The 14861-nt window shown below is 47.6% G+C and overlaps 1 protein-coding gene across 1 annotated transcript; it reads left to right on the top strand.

Annotated features, from left to right (window-relative positions):
- Positions 1-178: 178 nt before the first annotated feature.
- Positions 179-10242, top strand: LOC121455453 (HIG1 domain family member 1C). The gene is made up of 3 exons (XM_041663129.1): positions 179-269; positions 5644-5778; positions 10178-10242. The coding sequence occupies exons 1-3, from the start codon at positions 179-181 to the stop codon at positions 10240-10242; spliced, it is 291 nt and encodes a 96-aa protein (XP_041519063.1).
- Positions 10243-14861: the final 4619 nt, after the last annotated feature.

Consider the following 14861-nt stretch of genomic DNA (forward strand, 5'->3'; position numbering starts at 1 on the left):
GCAATACCCCTGCCCCCGCCGCCGTTTGGGATTCAGTTGCAGTGAAAAGTGAGGTGGAGAGAAGGACAGCTGCCTGTTTCTGGTGAGCAGACAGGCTCTGAGCAGCGTAGCAGCGGGAAACAGGTTCTTGGGATGCTGACAGCAACCACACAGGTCCCTGCTGTCCCTAGAGAGAAGTATGCCTTCAGACGAGTGGCCAGCAGCTGAGGATGAAGGCCAGCTGTCCCGTCTCCTCAGGAAATCGAGAGACTCCCCGTTCGTCCCTGTGGGTAAGTACCTGCCGTGACGGTCCTGGGAAAACCACGATGAGAAGGAGCTCATCCTCTCTGGGGTGACTCTGCCCGTGTGCGTGCATTCTGATTCTCCGAAGCGTGCCCCTCAGGGCAGCATGGGCTGAGCTTGGGGGATACTTTCTAGTTCACACCCCAGTGGATCTTAGCTATCCTTTTATTGAGTTTTACACACTTCATCCCAGGCCTATCTAATGTTTTTAAATTTACTCTTTTATTGGGGGGGGGGGCTGTCACACACATGTCAAAGGACAACTTTTGGGAACTGGTTCTCTTCTTCGGCTATGTGGGCTCCAGGGGTCAAACCTAGAACATCAGGCTTGGAAGCAAGCACCCTTGCCTGCTGGGTCATTTTGTCAGCCCCTAGAGGTTCATCTAAAATTATTAGTTCACCTGGACTCAAACAGAACACCCTGAATTGACCCACGTTTCTGACTGAGGACCGGAGCAACAGTTCATCATCCTGAGGGTCGGCTAGAACCGCCTGTCTCTGTTCTGCGCATCACTTGGAAGTCTTGGCGTTTGCTGCTACAGGTTTTCCCCACATCGCCGTCAAGTATGATTGAGAACTTTACTCCTAGGGGGCTGGGATGTAGCTCAGTTGGTGGAGTTGGCCTAGCTTGTTCACAGTGCTAGGTTCAAGTCTTACGGATGAGTGCAGGTTGGCAGATCACTCTAAGTCCAGCACTCTGAATTCCAAGGTCAACATCACTACAGAGTAAGACCAAGACCAGCGTGAGCCACGAAAGACCCTGCCTCAAAAGAGGGAGACAACAGAAGGAAAAACAAGCCCCTTAGATCCTGGTAATGACAAATTAACCCCCGCGTCTGTTACACATTAAGGCAGTGTTCTGCGGGAACAGTGTGTCTAATGCACAAAGATGAAAGCTCCCGGCTAAACTCAATTACCTGCAGACCACAGACACTGGGAACAGAACGGCGCTGACTTAGATCTCCCAAAGGGACAGAACCTTTTAGTGAGGACAGAACTGGACTTGATCAAGGGAAGAGCCGGGTTTTAGCTAGGAAACAAATAAGGATAAAGTTTGTATGTCTTGTTGAAGTTTCATTTAGCTTTTGTAATTTTAACAATAGTTACAGGATATTTTGCCACAGGATGGACTGTGTCATACAGATACAGAGTATTACAAAATACTCCTATTGATTATCTGAAATCACTTCCATCAAATATGATTTATTGGGATGGGACCCAGAACTAGAATGCTTGCCTCCAACACGTAGGCCCTGGGGTCCAATTTGAAGCACTGTGAGATAAATGAAAATAAATCTATGATTTTTCTTATTTTTTAAGACAGGACTTCCCTACGTAGCCTTAGCTAACCTGGAACTCCCTATGTAGACCAGGCTAGATTCGAACACACAGAGATCTCTTCTTATAACAGTTTGTAAGTGTACATTTTCTCTTCTGCTCAGTGTAACACAAATAATAAAAAAAAACAGACACAGATATTAGGGTTCAACCTGAAGATCAGAAAAGCAAAGCAGCCAGCCACTGACTCTTACCACTACCTCAGACCAAAAGTGGGTGATCCTGCCTCCAGAAATAGAGACTGAGAGCTGTCTCCTCCCGTCTTGTATTCCTCTCTAGTGCTGATTACAGGTGTGCACCTCCACCACCACCTGGCCTCTATGGCTAACTAGTGTAGCTGCTGAGATTACAGGTGTGTGCCGCCATTGCCTGGCCTGTTTGGCTGACTAGTACGGCTGCTTTGCCCTGACCTTCAAGCAAGCTTTATTTATAAAAACACAATATACCACTATAGTTCAGGCAATTTAGGGCTTTTAATTTTTCTCAGATATAATTATGAGTATTTTTGTGTCATATTCTGTACTTTTGCTATTTTCTTGGAAAATATTCCACAAGTGAAATTTCTACATTAGGAGGCATGAGCAGTTTAAGATCATCGTAATTTTTTAGAGCCGGGTGGTGGTGGCACATGCCTTTAATCCCAGCACTCAGGAGGGAGAGCGAGGAGAGTCTCTGTGCGTTCAAGGCCAGCCTGGTCTATAAGAGCTAGTTCCAGGACAGCTAGGAAGATCATCTATCTGCTTGCTTTTGCCTGGGGTTAAAGGCATGTGCCACCACCACCACCCATGGAGTTAAAAAATTGTATGTGTGTATGTGACTGTGTATGTGAATGTGTGTATATGTCTGTATATAAGTGTGTGTGTGTGTGCGTGCATGCACCCACATGTGACCTGCAGGTGCAGGAGACCAGAGAGGTGTCAGATACCCTGGAGCTGAAGTTTCAGGCCTGACTTGGGCTACAGGAACCAGACTCTGGTCCTCTGGAGAGCAGCACGTGTTTTTAACTGCCGAGCCATCTGTCTCTCCACCCTCCTTAAGTCTTATTCTAAGTGTGTGTGTGTGTGTGTGTGTGTGTGTGAGAGAGAGAGAGAGAGAGAGAGAGAGAGAGAGAGAGAGAGATTGGAAGGGCATGTGTGGCGGTCATAAGACAACTATAACTTCATCAGCTTTCTTCCACCTTTAAGTAGGATCCAGAGATGGAGCTCAGTTCAGGCTACTGGGTCCCAACAGCAGTCTGCGAGCTACCAACCATCTCACTGGCCCTGTCGTCGCTGTCTTATTGGCTTGCCTTTTGCTGTGTATACATCTTGTACTTTAGTCATTTCCCTCAACCCATTCACTAATGAGTCTATAAAACACACAGCACTGTGATCGTTTACCCTGGTTCTTTCTTCACACTACCAAAGAGACCGTGAAGGCTGCGGATGTTACCTATCCCTAGGATCTCCTGTGCCAACATAATTAACCATAACTTCTTATCCCAATAAGAACTGGCTGCATTCTGTAAGCACACACGCAGACCCTATAGTTTAAGAGGGGAAATCCATTTATAGACATCATAAATAAAATACTTAGGTATAAACTTAACACATGAGTGCTGACAATTGCAAAATTCCAATGAAATAAATCACAAATGACCCGAATAAACAGACTACCTACTGTGTTCATGAATTACTATTAGTTATATATTGTAATATAGCAATGAGGTGAGGTCTCCCCAAACAGATCCAGAGGTTTAATGTCATTCCCATTACAATCCCAACAAGGTTTTTGTGACCACAATGCTTGCCTTGTAAGCATGCAGACCTGAGTTTGACTTCTAGAACCCACATAAAAAGGCCAGGGGCATGGAGACTGCTCACTTGGATCCCAGCACTGGGGAGGTGGAGCCAGCAGACCTGCAGGACTCCGTGCCCAGCCAGGCTGACCTACGTGGTGAGTTTCAGAGCAGGGCGAATAGCACATGAGGAATGACACCTTAGGCTGTCTGCTGGCCACTATATGCAATGCACACAGGTGCACGTATACATACACACATACACAGACTCACAAAAGACAAGCTTAGAGCCTTAATTCTCCAGCAGCTAAAACAGCGTTTATCTTTCAGTGCTTGAGACCAGTCTAGAGGCCTTGCTCACGAAAGGGAAATATTCTAACACCAAGACTTTGGGCTTTTTGTTTTTTGAGGTAGTCTCCCTGTGTCACTCAGGCTGACCTCTAACTCCTTGATCCTCCTGCTTCAACCTCCCAAGTGCCTGCACTACACGTGTGCGCAGTGTGTTCTGTTCTGGGGTTTGTTTGTTTAAGATAAAGTGGAAGGAAGCATTCTGCCTCCTGGCTTGGATGACCCAGACACTGCGGCTGCTGATGGAGAGACACATGAATCAGTAGGGGAACCAGAGAACCCCAAAGTAGAACAGCACCATGTTTTTAAAAACATTTTTACTTAAACATTTTTTTGGATTTATTTTTTTAATTTTTTTTATGTATATGAGTGTTTCCATAGGTATATACATAGGTATATACATGCCACGTGTGTCTAGTGCCCCTGTAAGACAAAAGAGATTTACAGTTTGTCTTCCTTGTATTCCCTTTAAACACTAATAAAATTGCTCTTGAGCTTAAAGAAAAAAATGAAAGGAAGGAAGGAAGGAAGGGAGGAAGGAAGGGAGGGAGGAAGGAAGGGAGGGAGGGAATGGAAGAAAGAAAGGAAGGAAGGAAGGAAGGGAGGGAGGAAGGAAGGGAGGGAGGGAATGGAAGAAAGAAAGGAAGGAAGGGAGGGAATGGAAGAAAGGAAGGAAGGAAGGAAGGAAGGAAAGAAGGGCAAGCTAATATGAGATGTGAGGTGGAGAACAGACTGGCTAGCCTGAGATTTGCAGTGCACTAGCAAGAGACAATATAAAAACAGATTCCCAAATACACCCAGATTCAGTCCTTCAATCTCTCTTCCTCTCTCTCTAAATAAATTCTTAAAAACTATATTTTTGAGTATGTTTATTGTTCAGTAAAATTTCCACTACTGTAATAAAACACCATGTCTAGAGGCTGGAGAGATGGCTCAGCAGTTAAAAGGACCCAGGTTCAATTCCCAGCACCCACATGGTAGCTCACAACCATCTATAACTGCAGTCCTAGGGCATCCAGTCTCATTTTCTGGCTTCTGTGGGTACTGAACACACGTGGTACATAAATATATTCATATAAAATAAAACATCATGACCAAAACCAACACAGCGGCAAAAACAACTGTTTGGTTCATCTCATCTTGCAGCCTGCTATGGAGGAAAGCTGAGGCAGGGACTGGAGGCGGGGACAATCCCAACGAAGTCACGCTGCCCGCTGGCTTGATCTGCTTTACTTTCTCAGCCTGCTTTCTTAGACCTACGGGCGCCCTGATGGAGGCATCTTCTCAAGAGTGGTTCCTCTTCCCAGATGACTCCATCTTGCATCTGGATGACAAAAACCTAGCCAGCACACAGGGTTTCATGTAGCCCAGGCTAGCCTTAAACTCCCTGTACAGTGGCATCCTGATTACAGACATGGACTGCCACACCAACTTCAAGCCATGCTTGGGACAATCTTAGGCTTCAAGCCATGCTAGGCAGGTCCTCCGCTATAGCTCCTTTGAATGTCCCCTTTGGTACAGGTTGAGCATTTGAAATCCAAAATCTCAATATACTTCAAAATCTCAAGTCACCATGATGCCTTGAGGGGAAGGTTCCACACCTGTTGTCACGTGAGGAGTCAGAATCAAAGCATAGGTACTCTGCAGATCTAGGAAACCCCTCCAGTCCAGGTGGAAAAGGTGTGTGAGGCTTACACAGGTTTGCTTTTGAGACCTAGGTCCATCACAAAGTAGCGTGCAATGCAGATATTCCAAAATCTACACCACCCGCAAACCTGGCTTCTGGCCCCGAGCGTGTTAGGTGAGAGACACTCAGCCTGCAGTATGACTACCCATCTTCCGGGTAGCTGCCCTGTGCACTTGCCTCCTGTTTAGCCACTCACGGTTTAAATTCACAGGGGTGGCAGGTTTTGTGGCTGTGCTGTCCTACGGTCTCTACAAGTTGAAGTCCAGAAGAGATGAGAAGCTGTCCCTTCGTCTCATCCACGTGCGGGTCGCTGCCCAGGGCTGCGCTGTGGGAGCCGTGACCCTAGGTAAGGTTTCTCGGGGCCAGCTGTCCTCCACAGGTGTGCACAGGTGCGTGCATCTGTGTGTATGTGTGCACTTTTGTTTTCCTTATTCTGTTTATTCTTGGTAGAAGATAGATATTGGCTTGAGACAGTATGATGCTGCAGATAAAAAGGTTCGCCTTGGGCACTGGAGAGATGAAGCAGTTAAGAGCACTGGCTGTTTCTCAGAGGACTCAGGTGCAGTTCCCAGCACCCACACGGTCGCTCAGAACAACTCGTAACTCCAGTTCTGAGATCTGAGAGTTCTGGAATCTTCTTCTAGTTTATTCAGCATCAGGCATACACAGTGTGTACTTCCATATTTCCAGGTACTCGTACATATAAAAATAAACCTTTAAGAAAACAGGCTAATAGGGGCGAGGCTTCTTAGTTTCTTACTATTTTCACCTGGTAAGACCTTAAGGAGGGGGTATTTTGTTGTTGTTGTTGTTTTTCAATACAAGATTTCTCTGTAGCTTTAGAGCCTGTCCTGGAACTAGCTCTTGTAGAGCAGGCTGGCCTTTAACTCACAGAGATCCACCTGCCTCTGCCTCCTGAGTGCTGGGATTAAAGGCGTGCACCAACACAGCCTTGCTTCTTTTTTAGCTTTTTGAGTCAGGGATTTTCTGTGTAACAGCCTATGGCAGCGTTTCTCAACCTTCTAACACAGTTCTTCACGCTGTGGTGACCCCCAACCATAAAATTATTTTCATTGCTACTTCATAACTGTAATTTTGCTACTGTTTTGAATCATAATGTAAATGAAATCTGCTACGTGACCCCCAGGGGGCCGCGACTCACAGGCTGAGAACCACTGCTCTAGGGGCAGGTGCTAGCACTGCCTCTACCCCACCCAGCTCTGCTCACAGAAGTGGATGCATTCCCAGCTATCTGATCAGCAGATGTAGTCACTCAGCACTTTACTTAGGAGAAGCCACTTCAGGTATGAAGCTTTGCCCACTGAGCAAAGGACTTACAAGAAAAGATAGGGGCATGTCTTAGGGTTTCTATTGCTGTGACAAAACACCATGGCCAAAGAGCGGAGCTGAGGACTAAAGGGTTGATCTGGCTTACCCTTCCGCATTGCAGTCCACCACTGAAGAAAATCAGGACAGGACTCAAGCTGGGCTGGAACCTGGGGGCAGAGCTGATGCAGAGGCCATGGAAGGGTGCTGCTTACTGGTTTCTTCCTCATGGCTTGCTCAGCCTGCTTTCCTATAGAACCCAAGACCACAGCCCAGGGATGGTACCACCCACCATGGGCTGGGCCCCTGTTGCGGGAGGTCCTCCCACTCCTCCAGCCTATCACCGCTGAGGTACCAGCCCATTGGGGCGTGGTTTCTCTCCCTTTAAAAAAGCGGCCACTTCCCTCTCCTCTCTCTCTTCACTTCCTGCTCCGCTGGCGACTAGACTCCTTTCCTGGTTGCGTAGAGGGCTGTTGCCTGGGACAGTGATCTGTAAGTTTTTTCCCCTTTAAATAAATACCACCCTAATAATCATAACCCCGAATTGGTGTGGCATTGTTTGTAACTTACGCCTTCAGCCCCCCCCCCCCCCATCAATCACTAAGAAAACCACACTTGCCTACAGCCTCATCTTAAAGAGGCTTTTTTCTATTGATGCTCCCTCCTGTCAGATGACTTTAGCTGTGTCACACTGACATCAAACTGTGTAGCACGGACCACTTTGGGTGGTGGTGAGCTCACTGTGTAGCCTGGATGGCCTTCAGTGCAGGTGGTCTTCCTGACACTGGCTCACAAGGGCTGGGATTTCAGCTGTGCCCCACCATACCTGGCATGCATTTCTGAGGTTTGTTTGCTTGAGACAGAATATCTCTAGGTAGTCAAAGGTGGACCCCAAAATTGCTATTTAGTCAGGCCAGACTCAGAATAACAATCCTCATGATAGGATAAGCAAGAATAATTTAGAATGTTCAAACATGAGCTAGATAGAATACACAGGGCAGAAGATTTCTACAGTGGCTCTGGTTGGCTGTTTTCCTATGGGCCTTATATATTGACCTCTTTTTCTATGGACATTATAAACTTCCTATGGCCCTGTGGAGCGCAGTCACTGCATAGGTAGTACCAAAACTCTTTAATTACTTTGCTTTGGGGTCCTACACTATATAGCCCAGGCTAGTACTTAGGAAGTACCCCAGGCTATCTAGAGCTTGAGATGTTCCTGCTTCAGGCCTCCTGGTACAGGGATTAAGTGTGTGCTCCTGGCCCAGCAGACAATGCTTACATGACCTGTTCAATGGCGAACTTTCTAACACGACAATAGGACCTGTCAGTTCAACTGCACCAGAGTTCTGGAGGCAAGACATTTCACCCAAGCAATCGTAACGAAATTTCCAATGAAGTCTGGCAGAACCCCATGAGGACCCTAAAGTTCTCACTGCTGGAGGAGAGTAGCAAGAAGGCTTCAGAGTACACTAACTTCACACCTTAGAGGGGCACATTAAAAGACATTTACTCAGCACTGTCATCAGACTGCAGAGGGCCTAGGCCAGGCCAGGCCTTGAGGATTGCCTGCCTTTGCAGCAGCAAGGCCAGCTCGGAGTCACTCAGGGGGGTTCCCTGCTACTTTCCCACTCTCCTCTCCAGCCATGCTTTGTTTCCTGCAGTGAGAACCTCTAGCCACAGCTGCAGCTGCCTCTCCTGCTGTGAGAGCCACTGGTCACTGTGGCCTCCATACCACAGGGTCAGTTTCTGCTTCAGTCTCCTCTCTTCGTGGGTCCCAAACCTGAAGAGCTGCTGTAGTTGTAGCTCCCCACCTCCAAACCTGCCCTCACTGTTATCAGACCATCCACCAACGCCACGAGGCCAAGGTTGTCACTACCCACAAACTCCTCTTCAATGGCAACAGCTTCTGTTTGCAGAGCTGCCTTGGCCAGTCACAGGCGTGCACGAAAGCGAAGCTCCTCTCCTGGCCGCCACCTGGGTCAGTCATTCCCATCTCCTCACAATGCTCTCTCGGCTGTCAGTCTTCATCTCTTCAGTGTCACCGACAAAGCTCTCTGTCACGGTTCAGTGGGCACTTGGTCTCTGCGAACCCCCTCGAGAGGACCCTTCGGTCCACCACCCTTCTGTCCACCCTGTGTGTCCTTACATCCGTGGTGGCATCCAGCTACTCCACGTGGCATCAGTGACAAACACGAAGCCTCGGAGTGCTTACTGTTTGGTCCTCTTATTACCAAGTGTCACAGCTTAGATATGAGGAGCCTCCAAAGGTTCGTGGCTTGGTTGCCCTTATAGGCTTTCAGGAAGCGACAGCTAGTGCGTTCCCCCAGGAAAATCTAATCTGCTAATGTATGGGGACACTTCTTGTTTGTCCTGCTGGGAGTGGAAGGCAGGGGCAGAAGGAAGGGCTGCAGCCAGGCGGGCTGCAGAGTGCAGGGCATCCAGCGCAGACAATCTAGCCTCGGCTGGCAGCAGCACCGAGCCTAGGAAACTACCATGGGGCAGCCAGAGTGATTGTCCTGACTCCGAGTCCACCCACTCCCTTGACCTGCTAAGCACAGGCAGATATTGAACATGTGACTGGTTAATTCAGATGCCTGAATCTGATCAAACATCCGATCAAAGCATTTCCCAAGATGTGCTTTGTTTTGTTCCTCTGTGAGACAGGATTTCATGTACCTTAGGCTGGCCTCCAACCACTGTGCAGCCAAAGATGACACTGAGCTACTCTTGCCTCTGCCTACCAGGCGCTAGGCCTGCTGGCATGTGTTACCGAGCCAGCCACGGTGGCCCATACCTTTAACCCTGACACTCAGGAGGCAGAGGTAGGAGAATCTCTGTAGTTCAGAGTCAGCCTGGTCTATATACTGGGTTCCAGGACAGCATGGAAAAACCGTCTCAAAAAACAACAAAAATGTAAACTTGGGGAGCATGTAACACTCTACGTTCATAACAATATTGGTTTCTAAATTTTAAAAAATTATAGAATTTGCATCTTTATGAGTTTATGTCTGTGTGTGTGCGCACATGCACACCTGTGTCAATATGTCCTTGTATGTGCACACATGCACACCTGTGTCAATATGTCCCTGTGTGTGCATGCACACCTGTGTCAATATGTCCCTGTGTGCATGCACACCTGTGTCAATATGTCTGTGTGTGCATGCACACCTGTGTCAATATGTCCCTGTGTATGCACATGCACACCTGTGTCAATATGTCCGTGTGTGTGCACATGCACACCTGTGTCAATATGTCTGTGTGTGTGCACACATACACACCTGTGTCAATATGTCCCTGTGTGTGCACATGCACACCTGTGTCAATAGCAAGTGTGCTGGTTTCAGAGAAGCATGTGGGAAAGCGTCAGCGTCTGCGTCTCGTGGACACTACTGATATGCAATGTTTTTCTGTTCCAGGTGTTCTCTATTCTATGTATAAGGACTACATCAGACCTCGCTTCTTCAATGTACCCAAAAAATAAAGCCAGAAGCTGAAAGCAAGGAGAACAGGACCCTTCTGAGTGTGGGTCCTTAGAAAAGGAGTCTGACGGTGTGCGGATCCCACTGCAGACTCCTCAGAAAGTCTGTGCTGATGTCTTGGTGTGCTACAGTCATTCTAAAGCCACAGCCGTCTCCTGAGAATTGCCCTGCTGATGTCCCTTTTCTCACTCAGTCCCCCTTGCAGTAATAATAGGTGCAGCTCAGGACCTTGCATGTGCAGGCAGCAGCTATACCTGCATCAACAGCGCACTGACAGACTTCTAACCAGGAGCTTAGCAAAAATGTAGTCACTCTACACTCAGCGAGCATTAGTGGGTTTGTTAGGAAAAGGTTGTCAGGGAGGCAAGATGGCGCAGGGAGTGAAGGGGCTTGCTGCCAAGTCTGACAACCTCAATTTGATCCCTGAAGCCCGGAAAGTGGAAGGAGAGAATGAGCTCCAGAAGTTATCCTCTGACCCCACGTGTGTGCCCACAAACAAATGAGGAGCTGTAGGAATGGAGTGGGCAATGCTCTTGCAGGTGGCCAGGGTTCGGTGCCTAACCCACAAGGCAGCTCATAGCCACCTATACCAGGGAAGCAGACAACGTGCGCATACACACACGCAGGCAAGTACTCATAAATACACAGAAAAACAAATTAATATTTAGAGCGAGGATGGCCGTCTATAACCTCAGAAGCCATTGGCAGGAGGATCACAAGATCCAGTCTGGTCTGGGGTTGTCTACTGTGAAGCCCGTTCTCAAAAACAAAAACAACGTTGGGGGCAGGCAGTATTTTACTGTGCAGCAGTGTCTGTCCGCAAAACAGCAATCCTTCTGTCTCAGCTCTTCTGCATAGAAGACACGTTTTCTCACAAAGCCTGCCTTTTGTGGTGGGGGAGGTTCTCTGTATACCCTTGCTGTCCTGGAACTCACTCTGTAGACCAGGTTGGCTTCAAACTTACAGAGATTCGCTTGTCTCTGCCTCCCCAGTGCTTGCATTAAAGGCGTGCACCACCACTGCCCCTGCCAAAGTCTACTTTGCAATGTTACTGAGTGAATGAAAAGAATATATTCATTGCTTAAAAAATTAATGGCAGCGATGCACGCAAACTTACAGACTAGGGTGAGGTGAACTGTAGAGCACTGTTGAAGAAAGGATGACAAGAGCCGGGTAAACTGGGAGACTCACCGCAGGAGGGTCCTGTAGACAGACATCACTTAACACCTCACTCAGTGAAATACTCCAGGGGCCTAAAGCCATAACGTCTGAGAAGGGAATCTTCAGTGGATACTAAAATCTTTGATGCTGCCGATGAATTAAACTGCGTCATAAGCCTGCATGCTCTCCACCCGTCCTTCACAGCACGGGGACACAGCTATGCAGGGGGAACTCGCTGCGTGCTTGCTGCCACTCCAGTCTGCAGGATCGGAACACCCGTCCACAACTGGGCTCCACAGCGAACACACGTCGGTTCATCTAGAGATTGGCTATGCTAGCATTTTCATGCTATAATCTGAATCTGTCCCCCATATGAGGCTGAGGTGGGAGGAGTCTCCGAAGAGGTGGAGCCTAATGAGAGACGGTTAGGTCGTGAGGGGAAGGATTGGTCACGAGGGCAAGCTGTTAAGGGACAGTCCTAGATGGTGGTGGTGGAACATGCCTTTAATCCCAGCCTCAGGAAGCTGAGGCAGGTAGTTCTCTGAGTTCAAAGCCAGCCTGGCCTACAGAGTCAGTTCCAGGACAGCTAGGGTTACACAGAGAAACCCTGTTTTGAAAACACCCCACTCCCCCCCACCCCCCCAAAAAAAAACAAAAAGAAACAAAAGGGACAGTCCTTCTAGGGAGCTAAGGCTGAGTTTGAGGTCAGCTGAGAGCGAGAGGGGAGAGAGAATAGGAATGAATGAATGAATGAATGAATGAATAAGAGCGGGTGAACTACTTCCTGGCTCTTGGTTTCCGAGTGTTCTCTTCCTTTTGCGAGTGAGCCTCCCTTGGCGCCATCCACCAGGTGACACAGAGAAGGCCCCTCAGTAGAGGGAAGTGCTAGCCCCATGTCCTCGAATAGACTGAGCTAAATCTCTTTTCCGAGAAAATAGCCTGTTCTCGGATGCATAACGAAACAGACCACTGCCATACAATACTCCTGCACAATCCCAGATTTGCTATTGCAGGGTAGCAATAATGAAATATTACTGGTTCATTTGTTTTTTAAATTTGTTTTGTTATTTTGTGTCTAGGGTGTTTTGCCTACATATGGCACATGCATGTGTCCTGTGTGTGCAGTGCCCTAGGAAGCACTGGATTCCCTGGGACTCGAGTCACAGATGGCTGTAGCCGCCATGAGGTTGCTGGGGGCAGCACTACATGATCTCTCTAGTCCTTTGTGATTTGAGACAAGGTTTTGGTACATAATTCGAGATCCTCCTGGCTCAGCCTCCTTTGAGCTGAGATTAAAGGCAATGGTCACCATGCCCTAAATGTTTTATGTTGTTTTATTATTTTTAAGTCACACTTTTAATTTATTTCTGTGTATCTGTGTGGGTGTCCACGAGCCGTGGAATGACTGTAGAGGTCAGAGGACAACTTGTGAGAGTCGCTTTCTCCTTCTACCATGGAGTCCCTAGTATGAAACTCGGGTCACCTGACATGGTGGCATTTACCTATGGAGCTATCTTGCTAGCACCTTCATTTAAATTTTTTTATTTTAATATTTTTAGATTTTTTATGTGTATGTTTTCCTACATGTATGTTTATGCACCACAGGCATGCCTGGTACCTGAAGTGTTCAGAAGAGGGTACTGGAGTCCCTGGGACTGGGGTTAAGGATGGTTGTTAGCTACTGTCTGGATGCTGGGAACCAAATGTAGGCTCAACAAGAACAATACATATTCTTAACCACTAAGCTGTCTCTGCAGCGACAACCCTCATCTTTAAAAAAAAACCCAGGATTTTGAAGTTGATACAAAACCAAGGATGAACCTGAGCTTCTGGTCCTCTTGCCTCTATCACCAGGGTGCCAGGATTGCTGGTGTGCACCACCAGGCCGGATATTTGTTTTCAGTGCCGGGTTGAACCCAGGCTTCCTGTATGCTAGTCAAAGACTCTACCTACCACACCGCATCTCTAGCACCTCTGTCCTGATGAAGGAACGCTCACATCAACCTTCTAGTGGGTTAAATGTGGTATATATTTTCACTGACAAGAGTGGTGTGGCCTCGGAGTGACATGTGAGCTCGTGACAGTTCAACACTGCCCCTGCTAGCACACAAAGCACAGAGGAGAGCGACGGGAATCCTCGGGTTCTTGACCTCTGTTCAACTACCTCAGCTGCTTGCGAGTTGTGAAACAGGACATTCCTATCTTTGACCTTTCTTCTCCAACATTATCTCCCGAGAAAGCAGCACTAAGAAAGAGAACTGGAGGGGAGGGGCCAGTAGACACAACCTAGTTCATCTAGGATTGCAGTCTGTGCACATACAACTGAAACACAGAAACTTTAATTACCCAAGTGAAAATACTGGCATTGGTTTAGTCTCAATTTTAAGATCAAAGAACTGTGACCTAAATTGTATGGTCATTCTCTTAAAGTCTCAAGAAGCCTATGGCCAAGCATACTGGCACAAATTTTTAATCCCTGCACTTGGGCTGAAGCAAATGATCTCTTTAAGTTCAAGGCTAGCCTGGTCTACATAGCAAGTTCCAGGCCAGCCAGAGCTACATAGTTAGAACTGTCCAAAAAGGGGAGGGGGGCGCTCCAATGGAAGTGAAGGAACTGTCAAGTTCAGAAAACTCCCTGCCAGGTGGTGGTGCACACCTCTAATCCCAGCACTCAGGAGGCAGAGACAGGCAGATATCTGATTTCGAGGCCAGCCTGGTTGACAGAGTGAGTTCTTGGACAGTCAGGGCTACACAGAGAAAGCCTGACTCGAAACAGAGAAGAAGGAAGAAAGGAAGAAAGGGAAGGAAGGAAGGAGGGAGGGCGGGAGAGAGGGAAGAAGGGAGGGAAGAAGAGAAGGAGGGAAGGAGAAAGGAAAGAAGGAAGGAAGGAAAAAAGAAAAAGAAAACTCCCTGGCACTTAGAGGACAGATAATCAAGGCATACCTGGAGACACACACAGACACACATATACACATACACACAGATATAGACAGATATACACACATACACAGAGACACAAACATATACAGAGACACACATACACTCAGATACACACACACACATACACATAGACAGACACAGATAGACACACACAGACACACATACACACCAATACAGACAGATATACAGACATACACAGAGACACACATACACTCAGACACACACACACAAAAAAAAATCACTTACTAAACGGTACTGTTTTAGAGTAAAGTAGAGAGATCAGACAATTTCATTCAATGCCAAAAGATAAACATGACGTTTAACAGCATCAACGTCTGTGGGGTTTGTAGACTCAGCACCCAGGGAGCCAAGAAGGAAGTGAGTGGCTCAGACGCCACTGTGGCACACATGGCAATGACAGTGGGCGGGCAGGATCCCGCTCCAGCCTACTGTACTGCTGTGTAGGAATGTGGGCCCAGTGCTGCAACCCATTCCTCAAGAAGACGGTTATGGGGGCTAG

This window comes from Microtus oregoni, unplaced genomic scaffold, assembly GCF_018167655.1.
Source record: "Microtus oregoni isolate MIOR12 unplaced genomic scaffold, Mior012 000001F_ref0000356, whole genome shotgun sequence".
Lineage (NCBI taxonomy): Eukaryota > Metazoa > Chordata > Mammalia > Rodentia > Cricetidae > Microtus > Microtus oregoni.